At 48.7% G+C, this 24,751-nt stretch overlaps 10 protein-coding genes and 4 non-coding genes across 14 annotated transcripts; 7 read left to right on the forward strand and 7 right to left on the reverse strand.

Annotated features, from left to right (window-relative positions):
- Nucleotides 1-37: 37 nt before the first annotated feature.
- On the reverse strand, nt 38-1,421 carry YALI1_C18396g (uncharacterized protein; the record flags this gene model as incomplete). Its single annotated transcript, XM_501786.3, has 2 exons — nt 38-181; nt 255-1,421. The coding sequence occupies 2 exons, from the start codon at nt 1,419-1,421 to the stop codon at nt 38-40; spliced, it is 1,311 nt and encodes a 436-aa protein (XP_501786.3).
- A 2,031-nt stretch (nt 1,422-3,452) lies between these two features.
- On the reverse strand, nt 3,453-3,754 carry YALI1_C18431g (uncharacterized protein; the record flags this gene model as incomplete). The annotated part of the gene is made up of 2 exons (XM_068282354.1): nt 3,453-3,648; nt 3,696-3,754. 2 exons carry the CDS (start codon nt 3,752-3,754, stop codon nt 3,453-3,455), a joined length of 255 nt encoding a protein of 84 aa, XP_068138455.1.
- A 72-nt stretch (nt 3,755-3,826) lies between these two features.
- Nucleotides 3,827-4,220, reverse strand: YALI1_C18435g (uncharacterized protein; the record flags this gene model as incomplete). The annotated part of the gene is made up of 2 exons (XM_068282355.1): nt 3,827-4,076; nt 4,126-4,220. The coding sequence occupies 2 exons, from the start codon at nt 4,218-4,220 to the stop codon at nt 3,827-3,829; spliced, it is 345 nt and encodes a 114-aa protein (XP_068138456.1).
- Nucleotides 4,221-4,461: 241 nt separating this feature from the next.
- YALI1_C18439r lies at nt 4,462-4,549 on the forward strand. The gene has a single exon. It is a non-coding gene; the product is annotated as a tRNA-Tyr (tRNA).
- Nucleotides 4,550-6,226: 1,677 nt separating this feature from the next.
- Nucleotides 6,227-6,524, forward strand: YALI1_C18457g (uncharacterized protein; the record flags this gene model as incomplete). Its single annotated transcript, XM_068282356.1, has 2 exons — nt 6,227-6,229; nt 6,279-6,524. 2 exons carry the CDS (start codon nt 6,227-6,229, stop codon nt 6,522-6,524), a joined length of 249 nt encoding a protein of 82 aa, XP_068138457.1.
- On the forward strand, nt 6,375-6,453 carry YALI1_C18458r. Its single transcript has one exon. It is a non-coding gene; the product is annotated as a tRNA-Leu (tRNA).
- A 572-nt stretch (nt 6,525-7,096) lies between the features above and the next one.
- YALI1_C18478g (uncharacterized protein) lies at nt 7,097-8,308 on the reverse strand (the record flags this gene model as incomplete). The annotated part of the gene is made up of 1 exon (XM_501787.3): nt 7,097-8,308. The coding sequence occupies one exon, from the start codon at nt 8,306-8,308 to the stop codon at nt 7,097-7,099; it is 1,212 nt and encodes a 403-aa protein (XP_501787.3).
- A 4,652-nt stretch (nt 8,309-12,960) lies between these two features.
- Nucleotides 12,961-13,056, reverse strand: YALI1_C18525r. Its single transcript has one exon. It is a non-coding gene; the product is annotated as a tRNA-Leu (tRNA).
- A 1,581-nt stretch (nt 13,057-14,637) lies between these two features.
- On the forward strand, nt 14,638-17,670 carry YALI1_C18541g (uncharacterized protein; the record flags this gene model as incomplete). The annotated part of the gene is made up of 1 exon (XM_501788.3): nt 14,638-17,670. The coding sequence occupies one exon, from the start codon at nt 14,638-14,640 to the stop codon at nt 17,668-17,670; it is 3,033 nt and encodes a 1,010-aa protein (XP_501788.3).
- Nucleotides 17,671-18,263: 593 nt separating this feature from the next.
- YALI1_C18580g (uncharacterized protein) lies at nt 18,264-18,663 on the reverse strand (the record flags this gene model as incomplete). The annotated part of the gene is made up of 2 exons (XM_068282357.1): nt 18,264-18,529; nt 18,597-18,663. The coding sequence occupies 2 exons, from the start codon at nt 18,661-18,663 to the stop codon at nt 18,264-18,266; spliced, it is 333 nt and encodes a 110-aa protein (XP_068138458.1).
- Nucleotides 18,664-18,931: 268 nt separating this feature from the next.
- On the forward strand, nt 18,932-19,144 carry YALI1_C18584g (uncharacterized protein; the record flags this gene model as incomplete). Its single annotated transcript, XM_068282358.1, has 1 exon — nt 18,932-19,144. The coding sequence occupies one exon, from the start codon at nt 18,932-18,934 to the stop codon at nt 19,142-19,144; it is 213 nt and encodes a 70-aa protein (XP_068138459.1).
- A 159-nt stretch (nt 19,145-19,303) lies between these two features.
- Nucleotides 19,304-20,181, reverse strand: YALI1_C18590g (uncharacterized protein; the record flags this gene model as incomplete). Its single annotated transcript, XM_501790.3, has 2 exons — nt 19,304-19,564; nt 19,609-20,181. 2 exons carry the CDS (start codon nt 20,179-20,181, stop codon nt 19,304-19,306), a joined length of 834 nt encoding a protein of 277 aa, XP_501790.2.
- Nucleotides 20,182-21,437: 1,256 nt separating this feature from the next.
- YALI1_C18609r lies at nt 21,438-21,511 on the forward strand. The gene has a single exon. It is a non-coding gene; the product is annotated as a tRNA-Ala (tRNA).
- Nucleotides 21,512-22,675: 1,164 nt separating this feature from the next.
- On the forward strand, nt 22,676-23,054 carry YALI1_C18621g (uncharacterized protein; the record flags this gene model as incomplete). Its single annotated transcript, XM_068282359.1, has 2 exons — nt 22,676-22,719; nt 22,769-23,054. The coding sequence occupies 2 exons, from the start codon at nt 22,676-22,678 to the stop codon at nt 23,052-23,054; spliced, it is 330 nt and encodes a 109-aa protein (XP_068138460.1).
- Between the last annotated feature and the right edge of the window lie 1,697 nt (nt 23,055-24,751).

Here is a 24,751-nt window from a genome sequence, read left to right on the forward strand (position 1 = left end):
ATCTTCATCACCAGTACCGTTCTCATCACATCCGCCATCAACACCATTGCCTCCACACCGCCACAACCAGTGTAATCAGTGTAATCTGTCGCCTGTTCTGAACCTTTCTCGCCTCCATTCCGTCACTCCTTCTCACTGAGTAAGGGCTTTCCTTCACAATGACCAGTGCAATGACCAATGTCTAACCTCCTTGTCGCCGCCTAGTAAAAACGCCATGCCCGAAATCACAGCGTAGCCCCCTTCAACCTGGCTACCTCGGACTGGAGGTACTGCACGTACTCAGCTGAAACCTGCAGAATGCCAGCCTTTGAGGACAGTGTGGCCAGTTCGTCGAGAGAATAGGGGCATCCTGAGGGATCCTGGGATGGATGGAGCCCTGAATTAGACATCTGGTTGGCCCCAGAGCCCGAAGGCCCCGCCCCGCCTTCCGTCCACTCCTCCTCTCTCTTGATGGCCACCTCTTGATCTTCTCCCTCAACCAGTTGGTACCAGGGGACCAGCGACTTGAGACGTAGAAGTCCCAAATTAATGGCGGACCTGTACTTGCGTTCAATCTGGTTATGCACGAGTTTCTGTTGGGCCGTGAGCGTCTTTTTTTTGTAGACCCGCTTGGGGTTTTCCGATTTCGCGCTGAAGGACGATGAATACGCCATCTCTTCGGGGGACGGAGACAGCTGCGAGGGGCTGCCGGACGACAGAGTAGGCGAGACATTGAGCCCGGCCTTCTGAGCCACGGGCGAGACTCGAGGTGGCGATACTTTTGAGATTACTGGCGAACTTGTCTGCTTGGGGATTTGTGTTTGTGTTTGTGTTTGAGTCTGCGTCTGGGTCTGAGTCTGGGGCTGGGGCTGAGACTGACCTCGAGTATGTTGTGTTTTTGTCTGACCCTGGGCTTGGGTCTTTTGCTGAGGAGGATGTGGTTCTGCACCGTCCTTGTGTCTGCCATATCGAAAGTCGTGGGTGTAGAACGGATAGTCGGGCAGAAACGGAGGAGTGGGCCCTGCGCCGTTGTTGACGCGCAGATTCATCTCCACCGAATGACGCGGGGCCGTCACCACCGCCGTGCCCGGGGTGGAAATGGTGGACTCTTCCGTGGGAGGTGACAGAAACAGGGAGCTTACCAGATGCGGAGTCCCTAGCTGCGTGATGTAGGAGCCCATCATATGATCTGGGCCCGGCGCAGAGTATGCCGAGTACTCGGAATGGTGATGCTGATTGTGGGTGGAGTTGTGGTTGGTGTAGTGTGAGTCAGGGTTGGCTTCTGGAATGGCGATGGAGCTGGGCATGTCATTGTGGGGGTTGTGTGGTATGTGGGTCGAAATGGATCCCGCCTGAGGGTCGTTTTTGCCGTCGTCGTGCCGGAACCCGTCATAGTACGTCTGGGTGTCGTCGGAGTAGCTCCCCCGTGTGTTGTTGTACATTTAAATGCCGTTAGTACCGGAGTATTGGCTTTAGGAGATTCAGGCTCCGTCTATATATATAAATGTATACGAACAGAAAGACACCCGGCTACTGTCCCCTTTGTGTTTTTCCCCTTGTGTGTTTTTTCTTTTCCCTGAACAATGCTGGACAAAGAACCCGTGAATGAACCTTATTCCACCACCTTAATCCCCATCTTGCTCAATCTACAAAATCATAACCTTGTGTTGTGCAGATATCACGTTGCTTTTCTCAACATAGCTGGAGCTTAATCCTAAACGGGATGGGAATCAGGTGTCAGGCCGCAAACTCCGATAAAAATAGGCTTTAGAGATGCGTCGTATGAAAATCTCAGATCGCAGAAAATTGCGGATGCCGCAAAGAGGAGGTGGTGGTGGAGTCGGCGATCCAGGTTGAGGGGAAATCCAGCGATGGGCCGCCCGTATTTCGCCTTCCCCCGTGGCCGTGGTGACCGCAGCGGGGCCCGGAAAAACAGTTTAATACTCTCGGGATATTAAATATGCATGCAAAGTCTAAAATCTCCAGACGGAAATGCCATAGTGAGGCCAATTCGAGCGCAAGTTGCCAGCAGCGCCCAATGCATGCTGTTTAATTTCCCCTCCCCGCCGCTCCGGGTGTTTGTGTCCATCAAGATTTAATTGGCAGCTCGATAGGCGTATTTTCTTTTCTAGAATCCTGTCCATGCAGCGTCAGGGTTTGGCGTCTGGGTTTGGCCAGCTGCACCTGTCTCGTTTAGACGGGATGCAGGAGCACCGGGTTGCATGGGCAGGAAAAAAGACAGGTCATGTGATTGCAGCGGCTTTTGTGTTGGTTGTTTTTTCGTCCCTTTTTTCGCCGTTGTGGTGACAAAACCTCCGTCGTCTGACTAACGCCGGAGGTTGGGCCCTATCCCCGGGCGTGTACAAAGGCCGTATTGCAGCTGTGGGGGCCACGTCGGACGCACGGAAGGTGTGGGGGAGGATATGGGGACTACGAGCCGGCGTTCACGGGACAGAAGGGTGGTGAGTGAGAGGCGCAGGTGGAGGGGTGGAAGGTGGCGTGTCAAAGAGAGTGGAGTTGGAGAGTGGAGTTGGAGAGTGAGTTGGAGAATGGAGTCGAGTTAGAGAGTAGAGAGTTGGGGAGTGGAGAGTAGGATGTGTTGAGGAGACGTTTGCGTCAGCATTTTTGTGGACGTTGTGTAGACTTTCTGTGCACGATCGTGTTGACATTTTTGTGGATGCTCAACATTTTTGTGGGCATTCTGCGGACGTTTGGATCTTTGATGTCAAGTGTCCATCTTATCTGGTGGAATACTGTCTAGAATCCTAGTCTGCCATAATCGGCTCCTAATAGTCGATTGTACCTGGAGGATCGCCATTGTTGCTGTATGGAGATGGTTGGTGCCACAGTATCCAACACTTTTGGCACAATACGGCAGAATGAAGACCCTTGGCGCCCATCAAGCCCCCTTTGGAACAATGGAGAGACCCTTGCCAACACTGGGACCGTTGTCAGACCGAGACAGAGTATCAAGTGGGACCAACATGATGGTGAGCTCAGATCATGTTGGTGAGTTCTGATCATGTTGGTGAGTTCTGATCACGTTGGTGAGTTCAGATCATGTTGGTGAGTTCAGATCATGTTCAACATGTTGTAGAGGATGTCCATTCTTCTATAAAACCCCATCGGTCGGTGAATATGTACAGTACGATACTGTATCCGGGTCCGAAAAAGTTGACCAGATCAAAGTCTTTCTTTATGATGATTGAGTGGAGACGGAGACGTCAGACTAAAGTGTCAACTTTCGGTACTGTACAGTGGCATATTGTCGATATTGAAAGTGGCATACTGTCGATACTAGTAGTGGCATACAGTCGACGTGGTTCCATACTGCTGACGTTAGACCCTCTTGATGTCGTTTCACCTCATCATCATTCACCGACTCGTGTGGACCTTACTAAGCGTCTCCAAATACAACTCTCCAACATGGTCGAATTGCTTCCAATCACAAGTTTTTAGTGCGCCCCGCTGCATCACGCAATCCCGCTCCATTTCGTCCTTTGAAGGCCCAGTACAGTCTGCATCCTGTAGCCAATCGCGCCTTGTAAATGTGTCTCACACCCTGCAAAACAGACACCCGTAAAAGTGAGACTGGAGAAACTTTTGTGGCAGGCGGTGATTCTAAAGAAACGCTGTCGAATATGACTCATTAGTGTCGGAGATTTCATTCTTCAGACTCAGTCTCACTTTTTTGTCACAGTACGGCGTTTGTTGACAACCATCGGCAAAACGCCGTGCATTGATGCAGGGCTGTTGGACTCTGGAACAGCGCCATGGGTCCACAAAAGGGCGTAATTGACGTCAATTCCGTATAGAGACACTTGCCACAAGTTTACACATTGGTTAATCAACAGTTGCTAACCTTCCACCAACCATCCATCAACTTTCCTCCAACTCTTGTGGGCCGAGAAAGCTCTGCCGTCGCCATGGTACTCAAAATTCCAACCCACAGCCTCAAAAGACGGCAAACAATGACATACCCCGTATTCACCGCATCCTCATATCCCGCGCATCGCCTTCGCATTTCATTACCCACCGAGAATTGCTTTTTCCTCAAGCAGCACGCTCTTTGCAGACAGATGCAGCCACCTGTCAAACTGTTTTAGATGGTTTCACCCTCATTGTCGGACGTGGCCCAGACCAAACTAGACCAGTAGGTACTTGCGGGGGTATATATGATTTCTGAGAGGTTTTTCGACTCCAATATTGTCATTATTTGCCATTTTTTCTTGTTGCAACATGCACACAAACTTTTTCTCGATTTTTTTTTTTTTTCAAATTTTAAAACGGCGATTTTTGTGGTTTGACAGATTCCTGAGAAGGCAATGGAGCCTGAAAACGTTCAAATGGTCTCAAATTGATATTGGAGGCTTGTTTAGTCTTCTCAGAATGACGTTTGGACAGATTGTCGCAATTTTCGGCGGAAAAAAACCCATTTTCCAGACTATATTGTTTCAACCTTTTTTTTTACCAATCTGCCATCTCCCGGTGGCCAAGCTGGTTTAAGGCGCGAGACTGTAATGGTAAAATTGTAATCTTGAGATCGGGCGTTCGACTCGCCCCCGGGAGATTTTTTTGTGTAATTGGGGCCCGAAGTGATACTACAATTGGTTGTTGGTCACGTGATTTCGGCAAGTGTATTTATTTACATTTTGCACTCTCTTTACATTTTGCACTGCCTTTTCCTAATTTGTACCTGTTTATTACCAGCTCGGTTTTTTTCCTTTATTTTTCTTCTTTTTTTTGAGGTGTAATTTGTTAAAAAAGCTTGACATTTAGTGGAAACTTCCAACTGCGATCTACAACATTTAAATTAGTCGACGAGAGATACACGAATAGCAACGAGATTCGTTCGGTTGAAACATCACTCGGTACTCGTAATAAACAGTACAGTGACGTACGAGATTAGTCGGTTTGGCAGCAATCAACTGAGACGATCTAGCCAGGAGACATATACGGCAGGATTGTATTCATTCAATTAATGCACGTAGAGAAGGGCGGACAGCGGACAAAGCTGCTTTGGTATGGAGCACTGCAATTGGAGCAAGAGTATGCAATTGAAGGGATTGATTCGAGTATGATCGAGTCGGTGATAGATTGAAGTGAAGGATCCGGAGGGATCTGGCTACAGCATGTTCGGCTCAGTTGTAGTCTGTTGACTCCGGTCTGCATCTACGGTTGTTTTGACAATGTGAACATTCGGAGAATGTTGCCGAATCTCCGACCCGTGGTCCAGGCCGCAGGAACGGTCGATACTCGATTCGAATATAGAGCAAGTATTCTGCTCAGGGCCCTCCCTTCATGTAGTCTGTACCCAGTGCAGACCCTGCAAGATGCTTCCACATATTATAATATGGCTAGGGCGGCGCATAATGTTTCAGTCAGACAAAGAGTAGATGGTGGGAGAGGGAGAGAGAGGGAGGGAGAGGAGAGGGAGAGGGAGAGGGAAGCGAGGGTGACTATCGACCTCTTGTGGTGAGTACTTTCATTCGGTTCTTTTCGGAGATACTGGCATGGCAGGGTTGAAGCACTGTCTTACAAGTTGCAACCATGATCCGGTATGGTATTGGTTGAAGATGTTTTGTTTTGATATGTTTTTTCAGTAAAGCAAGGAGTGAGGATACATAGGACGACAGAATGGGTCAAGATGAAGACAAGAGATCTACAAGTTCAAGTTACACAAGGACAAGGCGGTTCTACGCAGAATATGGCGATTGGTACAAGGACAACGGCTCACAGGGACAAGGCAGTTCAGACGGTTCAGACGGTTGAGACGATTCAGACGATTCAGACAGTTCCGACGATTCAACTGGTCCGAACGGTTGGAGAGATCTTCAGGTGGCCGAAATCGGGGCCCCATCTCGGTCCATCGGGTGGTAGAGGACGACCCAGAGGACGTGGAGGACGATAAGACAGGACATTAACGAGTTAAGATGAGTGGAAAGTCATCCAGAGCTGTTTGTAGTTCGATTGGATGTTGGAATGCAAGTATCTGACAATCTTACTCTACTCAATTGCTTTGCCCGGACAGAACAACCCGTACAACACAACCGCCCAGTCGCATGGCGCCATGGTACACTGAACAACTCCTGCAACATAAGAAGACTGCCACATACACCGGAGCGTGAAAAAAAACCACCTGATTTGCCCCTCCTGACGCTTGTTTCCAACCTGCAGTGCATTCTTCTCCGTGATCGTACTGTACTTTGTCAGCTGAACAAAGAGTAGAAAACCGCAGCTGGACTTTATGGTGAATCGAGTACTTGTTGAATCACTCCATCAAGTGATACTCAACCCAGTTCTTCAAATTTTCCCTTCTTTTACGGTTTTTTTCGCAAATTTTTCACCTCGTATTTCGCTCTCCATACCCCCAGCCAAGCCCGACCTCACGTCAACCCCGATATAGCGAAGGGGCAATCACCTCACGCTCTCAAGAAGAACCGTGGAGACCGTGGTTCCATACCCGTAGCGGAGTACCTACAGTTCAGAGCTCATCTTATGGTCTTTCCGCATTTGTAGCTATGTATGGGTTCTCCATCTGCTGAGTCAGCATCGTATAATAATGATATAAAAAGCCGCCAACCCATTGCAACAGACGACTCCCCCGCCCACAGTGCTCTCAGAAAGAGGTGGTGTTCATATTGACACCAATTCTACCATTGAGATCCACAAGTAGCCATCCTGTTGGCTCCTTCCCAACTAACATTTCACCTAAACATCAACTAAAAATTTCCATATAGTTAAAGAAAATGAAATGTTCTACAGAGCACCAGTAAAGGGCCAATGTACAAAATCCCTCCAGAGATCACCAACACCTCCCCAGTGATTGTATTCATGCCTTCTACCAACTCCCCCAGACCCCAAAAGGGAAATCAAAGACAGTTGAAACACGAGGCAAAATCACGAGGCATCGTCACGAGCATCAACACGAGGTATCCGAACCTACTTGGACGGTAGAGAGGCGTGAGGCATTGAGAGTTTTCGAACCTGTTCAAACAAATCATGATCGTGCACTCATGGTCGTACAAGTAACTACAATTCAGACTACCGCTTGCAATTCAAAAAATCATTATCATAAACATAAATAAGGCGGAGGTTAGACATCGTCTCCAACGATTTAGACATTAATGGTGTTGAGCAGAGGGGAGTAGTTTCTCAGGAGAGTCTTCCAGTTAGTAACGGGCTCTTCACCGTTGACGGGACAGGGCATACATGTCAGGGTCTTGAGGGACTTCATTCGGCCAAAATACAGCACATCCTCCATGACGTCGGCAATCTGAATCGACTGGTTGAAGACAACGGTCTCAACGTTGGGGAAGCCCCAGATTCGTCGCAAGGGGATGGCGTCCTCACAGCCCTCGAATCGAGACAGATCCAGGTGCTTGAGTTTGGGGCACATGATGTTGGGGAGAATTGACTCGCCAAGATTGTAGATCAGAGCAGTGAGGTTGGGCAGCTTGATCTTGTCAAGGGTGTGCTCGCTGAGGGGGGTGGCCGATGAGTAGACGCAGTTCTTGATGGACAGGTACTCGAGAGAAGAGGAGCAGGCCATGACGGTGGCTCGGAGCTCCGAGGGTGAGATAGGAGCGTCGTAGAGACCGTCGACGGCAATGTACTTAAGGTTGGAGGTGGTGGGGACAAGTTGAGACTCCTCGTCGGTCACTTCGATGATGGAGGAATCGTCTGCCACACCTCGATAGGAGAGTCGCAGAGTCTCGAGCTTGGAGGAGTTCCAGAAGACCGACAGAGAGAGAACGTCGCCTGAGACCACGAGGTCGAGGTGCTCGAGCTGGGTCATCTTAGAGAAGAGCTGCTTTGCGGCCTTATTGGTGAGCTGGAGATGGCCCGAGAAAGAGGAGATGTTGTGTGCAAAGTTGAAGATTGTCTGAGGAGCGGGGATCTCGGCGGTGTAGTTTCTGTGGAGCTGGAGATGGCTGAGGGGCTGGGTGGTTCCTTCGGGGAGGGCGTACGAGACGTACTTTTTGAGGGCCACTTCGTTGAGAGGGGTTCGTCGATCCATGTGGATGCCGGCTTCTCTCCACAAGTCTCCCGAGCCGGTGATGATGGAGTTCCAGTTGCGGGAAACCTGGTGGGAGGCCACAAGGTCGTCGAAGGTGAGACATGAGAAGATAGCGTGGCAGATTTCTGTGGGCAGCACGTCGGTAAAGTCCTGGCGGGTATCGAGCTTCTTGGTGGCGGAGGACAGCTGGGCGGCAAAGTGAGAGTGGTGGTCCAGGGGGGTCATCATGGCGAGACCGCTCTGGAAGAAGGGTGTGGCCATTCCCGAGGGGAGAGCCGAGGGCATAGCCGAGGAGCAAGCTGATGTCATTTTGGGCTGTGTGTTTCGGTGTGACTAGGCTCGTTTCAGTCTAGTGTTTGGTGTCCGTCAATACTTGTTTAAGAGCAGTTGTCGGTTGGTTGGTGGTGTGCGAGTATTGGTGTATGTACACGAAGTTGGCGGAAGAATGAATATGAGTCTACCAGAAGGACTGCAACTGCCTCTGGCTATATATACCACACTAATCAGTCACCCGTTTTTTACTCCCCAATAACCTTCACGGGTGCCGCCAGGATGCGCTAAATCAGGTAATGCAACTCAGTCATGTGGGGAGAGTGTGGGGAGACAATCTGGGGTGATAAACGGGGTCTTCGCGCGAGTCAACTACTCGCCCTGGGGGAATCCGCCGACGCAAACACGTCGAAAATCCCGGAAAAACTCAACCAATTCCCCTCCTCATCGCACTATACGTCCGTACCTGTACTGTGGGGGCCTGCAATGGGTCACGAGTGGGTCGGTTTTGGGTTTGCACTAGCGTATCTGCAGCAAGTGTCGGAAGAGAGATATGGACAATCCAGACATATCGTTGTGATCGCATTGACGCGGGGAGTGCACTGGTACTCTCCGTTTCTCCGTATTCCCCCGCCATCCCATCCCATCACCTTCCAAACTCCCCTGATTAGGTTGGCCAAAAAAAGTGCACCGATAATGGGAAACGTTAACCTTGTGGCTAGCATTCCCCTTTGGGACTTCCGCCACTCTCACCACGCACGCACTTGACGGCATCCCAAAGAGGCAGCGGGGCGAGCTGCCAACCATCGACCAACTTGTAGCGGCACGAAAAAGCAGCTAATCACAGGAATTTCTTCACTCGCGCGTGTGGCATGGATTTTCAGGGCGCGTCTCGGCTGATTCCATAATCCCTCCATGTTCCTACGTGCCCCGGAAGCACAGTAGATCCTTGTACAAGTACAACCCCTTCTCCTTGCTCACTCTATCCTCGAGTGTGCCAACCTTAGATGATCGCGAGACGGAAAATGATGGCATGTTGAGACCCGACAACAGCCCTTCGATCCGCATCGGGTTGCTGTTTGCTCGCACATAGCTGTCACGTGACTTGCTCCCTGGCTCACTCTCCCGCCGGTTGCTACGTCCGAGGCAGTGTTAACTGAGTACCTGTGTACTGTATGTACTGTAGGACTTGTACTGGCTTCCCCAGTCCGTGTCTCACCGGTGCTTCCAAACTGCGCGTCAAATGGTGGACTGAGACATGAAGTGGTGGTGACTCTTGGGAAGGCGGGTGGCCAAACTTTCGGGGTGGTAGGGCCGATTACGACTCCCACAGGACTCTCTCCACGAAATTCAAATGGTGAAAATTTTGAAAACAAAGATCGAAACCTTGAAGATCTTTGCGGGGTCCAAACATGGAGCGGTGTTGCTGGATATGGGGATCGTGGGGCCTTGGGCGGTTCCATAGCAACCTCCGAGAGCTCTCTCAGAGCACTCAATGCAGCTCCTCTTCTCTCCGTCGCATCACGGCTGCAGAACATCGGTCTAGTGTGTCTCAGTGTGTGTGTTTCAGTCCTTCGATGAGGTGCAGCCACTCCGATGACGAAAATACGGAGGCTGAGTCTAAGAATGAAGATGGAATGAGAGATCAAGCTGGAAGGCGGATGATGGTCGCTGGTGACGGGGCTGGCTTCGAGACCATGGTTGTTGGGGACGGGGCTGGAAGAGGGACGGTGCTGGAGCTGCGGTTGGAAGCGGTATGGTGAGGATCGAATACTCGTGCTTTTACCGGTGCTGTACGCACTGACTTGCACCTCTCCGTCATACTCTCAACTCCGGCTCTCTTCGGAGGTCACGTGCGGTACCTACATGGCCAGGCACCACGAGACTTTGAAAGAGCAAGAGAGATGACGTGAGATGGGAGCAAGCCTGACGAGTTGCTACCAGAATACGAGCAAGCAGAGAAAGCAACCGTTGCTGTCTGGTACGAGGTACCTGGACGTCATTCCGAGCGTCTCTGACCCCGTCTCGCGGTTATGTCAACTCCCCTCCCTCTTGTCCTCCAACACTGCACGGCTTTTTAGTTTTTCGGCGATCGGCACAGGACCTGACTCAACTGGGCACTCCACAAACCCAGCGACAGACACGCTCCAAAACACGTCCAACTCTATCACTTGTCGTCGACCTGTGACGCTTTCCGCCGCGCGCTGTGAGTTATTACTGCTTTGGGAGCCGTCACGAGAATGGTCCAGACAGAAGGCGGTTAAAGAGAGCGGCTGCCGGTCAACCTGTTGGAGAGAGTAGTTGCGGAAATCTGGGGGGTCTAAGACTTGTTGCTCCAAGAATCCGCACCCGACCAGTCCAAAGCCGCTCGTCCGCCATCTTGGCGACTTTTGGTGTTTGGCGCGCTTGCTCTATCCTGGCTCTCTCTTTCGGGTCCTCACGATGTCCCATGTTTTTCCGATTTATGCCGAGGCTCGCTTTATCTCGCACTATCAAAGTTTGGGGGCCAACTGTAGTGGGTTCGAGTTTCCATCGTGTTGTTTTTTGGATGGTAATTGCACTACAGTTGAGTACTCTTGCGAGTGAGAGACGGGAATCATTTCACAGATAGACAAGAGTCCATTCGGTTGTAGATCTGATACCATTTTTCCATCGGAGGTATCTACATCAACTTTGGTAGTTGTACATACTTGCATTGTAGAGGTAGAAGTACTTGTTTGAATGAGACTTGACAAATGATTTTATACGGTACGATATTGTACAAGTACTTGACATTGTTTTGCTGGTCTGCCTGAAACCGCTTGACGCCTTCCGTATTTTCCCTCAATTGACGCCTTTTGGAACAGCTATTTGGGATGCGAATACTCGATCAAGCATGGCATTCTGGATGGGAACATATATGGGCCGAGGAACAAAAAGGATATGAGAGGAAGAAGCAGCTACAGTCCAAGTGCAAGTGCAAGTATCTGTTCTTCCTCCACTTCTCAAAATCGACCTCCACGAACGATACGCAACTTTTACAAGATATATTGTACCCACAGTCCTCGCTTTGACCATACAAGACTGAATGTCAGGTGGTATATCAAACCTCTGAAAACTGATGGGGCCAGTGTTGAACTCATCTGTCGCGCAACCCACACGTTTTTGACCCCGATGCTCCAACTACATAGGAGCTATAAGTATGTATTGAACATACGTACAGTAACAGTACGACGTAAAACAGAGAAGGAAAGCAGAAGGAAGTAAGATCGCACTATGGATCTTTCAAATTCAACTGTCATTATTGGGTGTAGAACCATCCACCCAATTGAACCGACTCATACTATTCTCCGGCGGTCGCTTAGAGTCAGCCGTCTTGATCTCATGGTCAACCGTCTGGCGGGCAGTAGCTCCTCTGGCAAGTCAACAACATTTTAATCAGATACAGTCGATCCATCTTAGCGGCATGATCTGAAGCAGTTACGTCATAGTCATCGTATGTTACGTTCTTCACAAACACTAGGAACATGTAGCCTTCCAGCGAGTAATCTTCTCCACGTCGACCACCAACGGAGTACGCTTGAATGATCCTGCCAGAATGAGATATATATCCATTGGCGACATCAATCCCGTAACATTCCAAATATCCAACAATCACCACCTATTCGCTCGTGCGTTTCTTCACGTGCATTTCTTATTCCGAAATGGATTATCTCGCATAATCTCGCATATCGAAACTTGGCGCAGACAAGCCAGACAACCTACCATTGTTCAGTTGAACCCAGAACGCCCCAAGAATTGTAGAAGGTATCCAGTAAGGTAATACTGGCCAATTCCTCACATAGAGAGGAGAGGAGCCTGCTTGGTCGTAGACGAGATGTCCATCCTGTACTTCCAACCAAAAACGCTTACCACTACTGCTGCTGACAACACATACAGTCTAGTACCTACTGTCTCCCAAACTCCAGCACCCTATCCACATTGCTTTGTGATCCTCAACAGCATATCGGAAACTGATTCTGTCATCTCCATCAACTGGACCCGCTCCATCTCCTCCGGGGGTGTGTCGGACAAATCATCGTGAGGCAGCAAAGAGGATGATTGGTGCGAGTATCACCACTTTCCTTGTACTTTTGTGAACTATCAAGGGCTCTTCCAGACTCCGAAGTTCGTCTCGGTCCATGGGCTATTCCAGACTCTGAAGTTCGACTCGGTCCAAGGGCTATTCTAGACTATGAACTTCGCCTCGGTCCGACAATTTAGACGATACTGCTCCTATTAGGCCTGCTCAAGGCACATACGCACACTCTCTTCCGTTACCGCGATCCGCAGATGGGCTCTACAAACAAACCAAGTTGAAATTCACACAGGACAGCACATGTTCACCACTTTTCTGAGAAGTCGTCTTTTGGAGTCGCATCCCTTCACCCATTGTCAGTGATGATCACCAAGACACCCCCAGTCAATATCCGAGGGGCCAACGTCTGCCGTCGGCTTTCTGAAGCCGACCCTAGAAAAAGCTGGACCGTCATTATTCATGTCTCTATGGAGTCAAGCCTGGGTTGTTTCAGCCGAGGTCTTTGTTTCTGCCGCCTGCTGCCTCGCTTTACTTGCCGTCGATATCTCGAACCCTACCTACATATCAGAAATCAGAGAGAACATAAGCGACCAGAAAAGAAAAAGGAACCCAACTGCTGTGCAATTGGAAGCAATGACAACCGAGAGATTCGAACTCTCGCCTCCGAAGAGACCAGGATATTGATTCAGTCACCTGAACCTGGCGCCTTAGACCACTCGGCCAGGTTGCCCTTTTGCTGATGACTAAGATAAAGTTGCCAAGGAGATGTAAATTCGGATTAAAAAAAATGTAATGAATCATTAGAATAAAAAAAACAACAACAAAAGAAACAACAACCAATTAATGAAGCATTAGAATAAAAAAAGTGAACCAGCGAACACGAATGCCATGCGCCCTTCTGAAAAACAGAAGCCGAATCCGATTTGTGGGTATAGCATTGTCTTTAGGCTTAAGTAGCCGAGAAGTATTTCCCTAGAACAAAAATAAATACCAATAAATAAAAAAAATAAAAAAAATAAAAAAATAAAAAAGATGAAAAACTAGTTTTTTCCTGCATCGTATCAAGTAAGAGTAAATGACATGGAAATGGACTGCAAGTAGTTGAAGTTCACTCGCCCCCGCAGTCCGTAAATCTTTTGTTGGACACAAGACTCGACGTAGACGATGTATAGGACATAATACTCAGACATCCTGCGACGGAGAAATCGGTCTTAGAATAAGTATATAAGTCAAGAGTCTACAGGCTCATTAAATGGGCTTTGACCGGATACACTATGCTGTACAGTACATACAGTAGCCAAAGTAACCTCCTCTAGTTATGGGTATTACGAACAAACAATCTGGTAATGGCATGGAGAAGGGAAATTCTGGTGTAGTAATTCAAATAAAACATGTGTCGGTTCAAAAGAAACCCTGGATAGCCCCCAAAAGACACTTTCTTGGGTGCTTCTGCCCAATGGGTATCTACAAAGTGACATCATCTCAGCTCTATGGGTATCTACAGAGTGCGTGCCATCAACTCGACCAATTCTCATCCGATCGAAACGGGGACTTGACCACTGTAATTAAATTGGTTTTATATCTATATCTGTCTCTTTAAAATACCTTTGTTTATTCTCGATCACATTCTACCCATCTGAACTGGACCCACGTTAGATTCCCCAGTTTGGTGATACTATCTGCCAAAAGTTTTTTTTTAATTTTTTTTTTATTTAATATATGGATCAGGACCGGGAAGTTCCGAAATCAAGGAACAAAATCGAGCAACAGACTGAATTGTACTGTTCAAACTCCCTTTTTTTCACACAACGGTTCGTCCCTTCCCATATCCCATATGAGTATGATGTCATCCCATCCCATCACCACCATATCAAACTCTTCTCCACAGAGTTACCCTACCGTATGCAGACCACCATCACCACTGTGCAACCCAACTAGCCAGTGCACCAGTACAACACACGACACCGTACAGACACAAAACCACCCACTTGCGGACATCAGCAGTGGAGCATTCGTGACACGTGGCATTTGTGATTGTTCCTCGACTGCGGATCAAGCGTTCGACAAAGACTACATCCTCCTACACGTCAGATTGTGAATCCGTGAGTCAATAACACTGACAACATGTGACTCCACCGAGGTCGTTCAACTAACACAGACACAGACAGAGAACCAACAGTGGCGATAGAACGACAGTGAACGCGATAACTGAGACGACACGACTACGACACCGAAGACGACACACGACACTCACCACGACAAACATACAGGATCTGTTTGTGCTCAACAACACGACTAATCACACTCCAGCATGTCAATCGAATTACGGTCCCCATACTCGGGGTCGCTCAAGGAGTGCATTCAGGATCTGGTGGTGCGGTTCATCATCAACGTCCCCAAAGAAGACCTGCAGACGATCGAACGAATCTTCTTCCAGATCGAAGAGGCCCAATGGTACTACGAGGACTTTGTGCGAGAACTCAACCCCAAGCTGCCCTCCCTAAAGATGCCCAAGTTCGCTCAACACATCTACGAGTACTGCCCCCAGCTGTGGAACATCAAAGACATCAAGTCGTCAATCAAGACCTTCAGAGACTACAAGCTCGCCATTCCAGTGTGCGGAGCTATCATCATGACGCCCAAAATGAACAAGATTCTTCTTGTGCAGGCCTACGACGGAAACTCGTGGGGTTTTCCCAGAGGAAAGATTGGCAAGGACGAATCTAAGGAAGAATGCGCAGTACGAGAAGTGTACGAGGAAATTGGCTTCGATATTTCGCCTTACCTCAAACCCGACAAGTACGTGGACATTAGAATGAAGGGCAAGGACTTCCGGCTGTATTTAGTGAGAGGTGTACCTCAGGATACCGTGTTTGAGACACAGACTCGAAAGGAAATTTCGAAGATCGAATGGCGTGATCTCAAGAGTATGCCTGGATATGCCCGAAAGAAGGGCTCCTCCAACCATTTCTTCATGGTCACCCCCTTTGTGCCTGGGCTGTTGAAGTTCATTGCCCAGGAGAAGGGTCTGGAGGTCAATGACGTGGGAGAAACCGACAATGTGGGCGAGACTGATGCTACAGAGTCAGCAGTGGAGCCTGCCAACCCCACACCTGAACCCGTTAACCAGATGTACAACCAAAACCAGAACTCAACCCCTGCCCCTCCTTCAAACCTGCCGTTTGCTCCCCCTCCTTTCTTTGGCAACTTTGGCCCTACTCCCTTTGCACCACCCGGTTTTGGACCTCCCCAAGGCTTCCCCATGCCATTCATGGGTGCTCCAGGACCCGGTATGCCTCCTCCCGCTCAGTTTTCCCAGTTCCAGCAGATGCCCCAGTTTCAGGAGTTTCAAGAGGAGCTCCAAGAAGCTGTTGGAGAGCCGGAACCTGTTCAGGAAGTTGCTGCCGAGGTGGCAAAGCCTGTCGAGCCTGTGGTTACACCCAGGGCCCCCCCTCCTCCTTCCCAGCTGCTGCTGGAAGGTGCGCTTCGTGCTAGAAAGAGAGACATGTCCAATGCTCACTCTTTGCTGAGCACGCTGAGATCAGGAGGCCGCGCATCTTCTCCCGGTGCCAGCCATATGAACGCAAACGCTTCCTCGGGCAAAGCAGAGTCGCTCATGGCTCTACTTAACAACCCTGCTTCTTCCAGCAAGCCGGTTGTTCGGGATCTCGACTCTACCAAGCCCAAGGCCTCTTCTGGCCTGTTGGCTCTTCTGAATACTCAACCCAAGCCTCCTCAGAAGGAGGAGAAGAAGACTAAGCCCAGTGATGCTCTTCTTGGCTTGTTGACTAAATCCAAATCGACAGATTCAGAACCCGAAACCCAGGTGAACACACGCGTGCCTTCTCAGGTTCCCAGTCCTAGCAACGGTTCCGCTGAAGTGACCAACCTCAACCCTGTTCACACCCAGGAAGTCATCCATAGCCCTGCTTCTTCCACCTCGGCTATCGCCAGCCCTGCCAACCCCAGCCCTGGGCCACTAGTCAACCCCAGCCCTGTGTACCCTGCTCAGTCGTTGCAGAGTCCAAACCCGGTTGGTACTCAGGTCTCAAGTCCCAACCCTCAGACCTACCCCAACAATCCTGGCTACCCCAACTCGGCTTCTACCTCAGGCCTAATTTCGTCTGTGCCCTCGGAAGTTGATATGCTCCGTCTGGTTTCCCCCCAGGGAGCCACGCCTCAAGGAACTACTCCCCTGCCCATCTCCGAAGCTGAATTGGTGGCTTCCCTGACCTCTCAGGTCTCTTCGCCCCAGATTGGAACTCCTCTCACCGAGCAGGATCTCATTAGATCTCTCCAATCGCAGTCAGCCACTCAGCTACAGGCCCAGCTTGAAGGTACAAGCGAAGGAGGCGATGGTCTTGGACTGAAGGCAGATGGCGGAAGCGGAAACGGACTGCTTTCGTCCATGGGTCATCTGCATATGCCCTCTCAGCCCACTTCTGAGTACGTCTCTGAAGTGGAGTCTGTTCCTCCTGCTCTTGCTCCCAAACCCGTCCGTGCAGTGCCGAAGCCCTTGTCCGAGGCTGATCTCATTAGCCATCTGAAGGCTCAGAAGCTCGATGATGACGACAGCGATATGAGCCGAGACATTAGGGATATTGATGCCGGATTTGGACGAGACAGTTCCCGTTCTCGTGAACTCCGGGAGGAGTCGCGTCATCGTAAATCTCGTGACAGTCCTCGTGAAGTGACAAAGGCTTCGCCTGTCTCTTCTCAGCTAGATGCTGAGTTATTGGCTCTTCTCAAGCCCTCAACTCCCCCTCTCCCTTCGACCAAGACCGAAGACAACGAACTCATGGGTCTTTTGAAGGGCGGTAGTGAGTGGAGACCCAGAAAGAGTGCAAAGCCCAAATCTGAGCACAAGCCCAAGGTCGAGGTCCAAACCAATCAGCCTGTTAACGAGCTCATGTCTCTGTTGAAGAGCCCTTCTGCTGTTTCTTCAACCACCGCCACTCCTACCACCCCTCATCCCAACCCTGTTCCTGTTCAAGCAGTTCAATCTGGATCGAGTGAGCTGTTGAGCATGCTGAAGGGTAACCAGCAGCAACAGCCGCATTACCAACAGCAGAAGGCTCAACATCAACCTCTGGCTCAGCCTAAAAATGAGCTCTTGGACATGTTGAAGGGGAGTGGACCATCCGAGGTTCAAAGCCCAGTTCAGCCTCAGCCTCCTCAGTCGTCTCAGCAGCCCAACGAGCTTCTGCAGATGCTCAAGGATGCTGGATCCGGTGGCTCTCCTGCCCCCGTGCAGCAACCTGCTTTCCAAGACCCTGCCATTGTGCAACAGTCCAAGCCCTCCGCTTCGGGGTCGCTTCTGTCCTTGTTGAACCGTGGTAAGTAGATATGAGTAGTAGTGAATGGTATGAGATATGAAAGAGATAGTGTTGGATGCGGTGGTATACAGTATAGCACCAAACAGTACAATATTGTAGCTTGATGAGTGGATGTCTTGATCAAGATTGAACCATCTATTGAGGATTGGTCATGGAAGTTGTCAATTAGTCTGCGGAATGTTTTCTGTTCCAAGGTACAAGACGCTTCTAAGACAGTTATGGACTTTTCTGGACAAACTACGGCCCAGTTGGAGGAGTAAGGGTCCAAGTCGTGGAGCTTGTAGCGTTGAAATGTTCGTGAGAAAGACATCGTTGAACTCCGCTGTTGTTGAAAATGACTGTTGTAAAGATCAGCCGTTGATGTCGTCTTCCAACAATATTCTTACGCTCGTATTGATACTGCTGAAGAGCAAGGGGAACTTTCCGCTGATGAAACCCTCAATATGTATGAACGGTTGGCACCCAGGGTATACTGACGGGTAGGCGACTCAGGACGGAACCGTCCATCAACTTCTTCAGAAATGAGCAGATGGTTATGACAAGTTCCCCTAGACAAGTCAGTAGCCTATCATCCTCGAAAGTGGTTTCTAAGTCGACTTTACTAAAGAGGTTCTGCTTCTGGAGGCTGTGAAACTCCGAGTCGTAATACTCCGAGTCGTACTCCGAGTCGTACTCCGAGTCGTACCTCAAGTCGCACAGAGACTACCTGACTCGAGCTGACTGAATCACGAACAAGTGAGGTTCTTTCGTTTGCCATGTTGACTGGACATGATGACGGGCGACACCATCTCTCTCCAGCGCATACACCCACCCTCGACTGACTTTTACACAGTTCCGACAGGAAGAGGTGGGTGGGTAAGAAGAAATCTGCATCCTATATGCCTTGAAGCCAGAGAAGCACACACCTTCAAAGGGACCTAGCTGTTGCACTAACGTATCCAAGGCTGTTCCGGGATCGCATGGTACTGGCAGCGCGTACAGACAGCGCGTACAGGCAGCATGTATTGACAGCGTAGTGCTACTCTGATATCAAAAGACGATGGAATGGATCCACAACAACTAAGGTGCCCAGGCTACAATAGCAGAGGCGGTGTCCTCGGACGGCTTCTTCAGCCAGTCAGAGGGGGAGAGAGGCAAGTGGGTAGAAGACTTTCTCACCGAAGAAGACTACCTCAGTGATTTCAACAATAACGAGAGTCCCACCGATCCTGAAGTCGAGGAGGAGTCAGACGCTTTGTCCAACTTCGACGTTGGTCTCGAAAAGCTCTCATGATTGAAGAAATCAACCTCAGAACACCCACAGGCTCATACACCGAGCTGAATCAACTTGGGACGAGCCCATTGGTAGTCCTGAGCAAGTCAAGACGGCCCCCTCTTCTACCTTCTCGGCTTCAACTGAGTGGGAAGAATGTGACATCGAGACCCAGTTCACCTCATCTCTGGACTCACCAAATGCCATTCACTACTGCCACCTGTCTCTAGCCCAGCCATCTGGAGAAAATCAAGACAAGCGTGGAAAGCTGCTTTTTGACAAAAAAACCTGCTTCAAGAAGGTCACTGGCAGCAAATGGTCATTCGTTCATCGACCCAGGGTTCGTGATTCCGTACTGTACTGTAGGTAACTAGGCTCGGAGGATATAGTTAATATGGCGGCCAATTCAATGATCGTATCGTAAACTCATCTATTGCTCTATGGCAGTCTACTACATCCTCTCTTGAACGCGGTATCTTGTATGCAACGACACATGTTGATAGACGAATGGCACAATTGCTGAACCAGACCGTGTATCCAATGCGATTGCACGCGGTGTCGTGGAATAATTGTTGAACTAGACCGTGTAACCAACGCGATTGCACACGGTGGGCCCCCTCTTTCGACTCATAGAGACAATCGACTCTCCACTTTACAGGCCGCTGAACTTATCCAACGCCTCGCCAATCTGCACCGTTTCGACGCACTGGTTGATGGCGTTGGCAACCTCCTCCTCCGTGCCGCTGGCGTCCACGGTGATACAGTTTCGCTGTGCGACTTCGTGGAACAGCGCCGCGACTCGTTTCTGGAAAGCAATCTTTTCGTACCGTTCTTCGCCATAGGCTCCTCTTTGGCTGGCCACCTCGGGGCTGACGGTCAGAAACAAGGTGATATCCGGCACAGGCAGACCCAGATCGGGGTTTGTGCACCATTGTCGCTCCAGACCCTTGGCCTGGGTGTACACAATGCCGGAGATGTAGTACCGGTCCAACACCACGTTTTCGCCCTTTTCCAGAAGCGCCTTGATATCCTCAATGCGTTCCCATCGATTCGCCGAGAACAACAGGTGGATCGCCTGGTCAGACAGAGCCACCCCAGAAGTCAGGTACTGGTTGATGATCTGGCCCATGGGTGTGGATCGGTCGGGGAACTTGAAGAGATGCGTCTTGTTTCCGGTAGTTTCCGTGAGATGGGCGACCAGCCGGTCACATTGCGTCGATTTGCCGCTGCGGTCGAGCCCCTCAATGGCAATAAAACGTCCTCTCATGGCGCGTGTTAGCGTGGAGATAAAGTGTAGTGTAACACACCAATTAATGCACCTGGAGTCTATTACTGTAGCTTAATAATATATGGCAATATTAGAATTAAGTAAGTTCTAAATAAAATCCAACTAAATTAAATGCATGTGATTAAGGAATGGCGATATTAGTAAGCAAAACAAGAGGCGCAGGGGGATTGAGGAGCTTTCCACGTGACTGCACACATAGGTAATATGATCACGTGACGCCCAAAACGCACTTCCGGCTGATCTGGTATGCGTTGTTCCATCGCGTATTGGATGTTAGTTTAATAATTGATTTTTCTGCCAAACTCAAAATATGCATATTAGTGATTTTATTTCTAATTTATTTATTTTTAGTTTTTTTTTTACCATCTAACTGAGTATGAAGGACTTCGGTATCCAGCGGTTCGAAAAGAGTCCCAATCAGCTCCTCGAGAGCCTCTCGTTGTTCATAATCGCCTCGATTGATATACGCCAGCGCGTAGCGGTTTAATTGGGGATATCAATGATTTTGGCAGATCCTGGTATCCATTTTTGGGTGTTTGGTGTCATGACAAGTTCAGATTTTGGGTTTGACATTTTCTATATATTTTAGCTTTCATTTTTTACCCAAATTGTTTCACATTTTTAGTCGTTTTTATGTCCTCCGACATAGTGAACCAATACTTCTTCTTGATAGAGGAAAAAACCGCTGATGATATATATTATTCCACGAAATATTCCCCTCCGCCCGTCGATTTGGAACTCACTAAAGGCTCAACAGAATTGTTAGAATCCCGGTGGATGTCTGGTCTTAATAACTAAAACATTCCAATATCCCAACTATATTTAAACCTCATGTTAAGTAATCCCAACAAAACCTACACATTTTGAACTAACTCCAACTGGACATACACTCAAAAGAATACCAATCAAAACAGCCGGGTTTCCCAGTCATTGTGCTGATACAAGTGCTCCAAACCACAAGTGCCGTACAGTATCACGTTTTGCAACTAAAGGTTTTAAGTTTTTCCTTTTTTCCTTTTTTAGTATTTTAATATTATTTTTTTTTTATTCTAATGTTTTTTTTTTTTTTCTATTGACATGTTTTTTTTTTTTTATTCTAATGTTCATTACAGCCCTTTTTTTTATTTTAATGATTCATTTTTTTTTTTTTTTTTTTTTATTCTAATGATTCATTATATTTTTTCACCGGCTTAATCACAGTTGGTCGTATACGGTGAACCTTGACCCCATCTCAAGGGCGTCTGGTGTAGTTTGGTTATCACAATGCGCTTAGCATCGCGAGGTCCCCGGTCGATTCCGGTGTCGTCCAGTCACGTGCCAGTCACGTGTTTTTTGTTTCTTTCAGGTACGATATTTTTGCTTCGTTAAACAAATGCCGTCTGAGTAGTTGGAACAAATAGGGTCTAAACAAATGTCTTTCTGTTTAGTTGGGATAAGGCCTGTTAATAGTTGAGTTTGGTTGATCTGGACACTGGAACTCCTCTCAAACATGAGAGACGAGATGGGTCGCTCATTAAATACATATTGATGTTTGACTAATGTAATTATTGCGATTGTTGTGATTGTTGCCATTATTTAGCCGTATCATTTTTCTTAGTCAAAGTATTGGCAAAGAAATGCCCAGGTGTTTGATGATCTCTAGACTCTGAATACTGAACAATAATGGTCAATTTAATGCATGTTGAATTCGGAATCGTCAACTGAGTGTGGTACTACATTGCGCGAATGTTTACTAGGCAGGGAGGAGAGGTCGACAAGTCCGTGTTCTGTTGATCATTCGGGATACTGGCTCGCAAGAGAACGTCACGATTGGCATATGACCAACTAACGGAGCACTCGGAGTCACGAAAGAGTTAGTCGAGTTGGACGGCGAACTCGAGATCAGGAAAGAGGTTTAGTCGACTGGAGGTAGCGGTTTGAGACAGTACCAGCAAAAATTCGACAAAAGTCCAACAGATTTCAGCCTAACAGCCGAGATCTCAGTCCAACAGCTGCGAAATCAGTCCAACAGCTGCGAAATCAGTCCAACAGTTGCGATATCAGTCCAATTGGGGACTCCAGTCCAAATTCGACGACCTGAACACTCGGCGACTCATTGAAATACCGGTTGGTGTTTCTGGACAGGTGTCAATGGACGATTCGTGGAGAAAGCTCACTTGTGGAGATGGGTATCTGGAGACACCGAAAGAGATCAACCTGTAGGTATTGTTTTGAATGCTTCTCTGCGTGGTTGCGCACCCGCTCTATCCTTCGAACACAGGCCCCAGGGTGATGTGGGATATGGTCAATGAGATGTTTGCCAACAAGTACCAACTTCGTGAAGACGAAGATCCACCTTCCACCTTGGTGATGGGCCAGAGACGCGAAGGACGACATCCAACAACAACAACAACAACAACAACAACAACAACCGCAGCAGCAGAAACGATACGAGGACTGCGCTTCTGAGGCTGGAAACAGCAGTGTTCAGCTTATGGTCAACGAGAAACACAATCTCGCTCCGGACTGCTACAAGCCGTCTAAGACTACACAATGCTAACAGACGAATGTAGGTCTTAGATGGAAGGGGTCTAAGCTCATCGGAAAGAACTCCTCGGATACCTCCGAGTGTGCAGCCCACAATTATAGGGTCGAGACTGAAGTCAGGATGCAGTCGTCGAGATCGCCGAATTGAGCAGTGTCAGGAACCTGAACAGCTGAATGAAGATGCCGAAATGAGAGCTAGAATTAAGCCGAAAGAGCTGGAACTGGAACTGGAGCTGGAATTGGAGAGTGACGATTCCCTACAAGTTGGCAATGGTACTGGCCCAGTCATTCTCTGTCTATTTCATCGAAGAGCATCTGTGGGGTGAGTACTACCCTGTAGTACATTGTGCTGTGTCCTTGTGGATTAGTGCCACTCTAGAGGCTATATAGACAGCAATGGTATACCATTCGCACAGCAGTTTCACTGTATAGTACACCATGGGACTCTGATCCTCTCTACCGAGGTCTGGTTGGTTTTGACAGGCGTTTTTATCAGGCGTTTTTATCAGGCGTTTTTATCAGGCGTTTTTATCAGGCGTTTTTGTCAGGCGTTTCAATCAGACATACAATCAGACGATTCGGTGCATCAATCATGCTTGTAAGATGAGGATAGTCAACATGCTCCCCAAGGACATGACCCTATCGGCCATTTGACGAGCGGGTCCCATTTTTGTCTTTGTTTTCAGTTTTGTCAGTTTGTCAGTTTGTCAGGTTCGTCTTTTTTTTTTTTTTTTTTTTTTTTTTTTTTTTTTTTTGTTTCGATGTCGCTTTTTATCGTTTTTATGCTTCTCGTTTTCATGCCATTCTTGTCAACTAAAGGCTAACAAATTGCGCTTCAAATCGGCCAAAGCTAGTTGTCGCCTCAAGGAATTCCAAGCCAAGACCGGCCAAGAACAGGGTAGGGAGAGAAGTAAGCGGACTGCTTGCGGTCAAACTCGCCGATGGAAACAGCGGGTGGAGCGAGATGTTTCCGATTGCCACCGAAAAACGCGCTCAATCCAACATCGGTCTAGACCCACCGTCTGTCTGACGATATTGCCACATGTCCACCTGCACCCGAATCACCTCCTCCCGAAAACAATAAAAGCCTAAATCACGTGACCCCAGGGAACGCTAATCTGGGTCTTTATTTTTGTATATATTTTTTTGATTTTTGTTTGTCTGTGCCGAGACAGGGTCTGGCGGGGATGGGAACAAGAATGAAGCGGAAAAAGCGGCCACAAGAATTGAACTGAGGATAGGTGGGCGGATGAACTAAAAGTAGTGGGCGGACAGGACTGTAGGGAAGAGTGGCCAATATGAGAACCCGCAAGTGTTCATACCCGCAGAAGTTCATACCCACATGATCAACCCGCAGATGTCAACCTGGAGGTCAACCTGCAGACGTCAACCTGCAGATGATCAACCTGCAGTGGTCAACCTGCAGATGGTCGACACCTGCAGATGGTCAATCTTGCAGATGGTATAGACAATTGTCAATGGATTCGCCCTAGACTCAAAATATCGCCATCTGAACTGTGAATTTGAAGAATTCCATCTCGATTTGTCTGAAGAATCCCTAGATTCGTCTGAAGAATTCCACCTCGATTCATTTAAGGAGCATCTCGATTCATCTCTCTAGCATCTCGACTATCTAAAGAGGTTGGACTTGCACCTACGAACCTCCGCCAGTGCACCAAAGGAACAGCAGATATCTATAGCCGGTACGTACTCACCGATACAAGTATTCGCGCATATTCTCACATATTCACACAACACTCATTCTTGCTGGTGCATGTCCTGATGCATAGACAGAATGTCGGATCTACACACCACTTACAGCGCTGGGATCACATACCATGACTAATCCACTTATGACTAATACAAAAACAAGACCAAACGACAACCATCCCCCGAAAACAAGACGACACAAGAAAACCAACCGAATATCCTCAAAAACATACCCGATCAACCGCCCCCGAACCTCCCCCCTCTCGTATTACCCCACCTGTCGCCTGACACGCTAAACCTAGATTTCCCCACA

This window comes from Yarrowia lipolytica, chromosome 1C (genome assembly GCF_001761485.1).
Source record: "Yarrowia lipolytica chromosome 1C, complete sequence".
NCBI classification, from domain to species: Eukaryota; Fungi; Ascomycota; class Dipodascomycetes; order Dipodascales; genus Yarrowia; species Yarrowia lipolytica.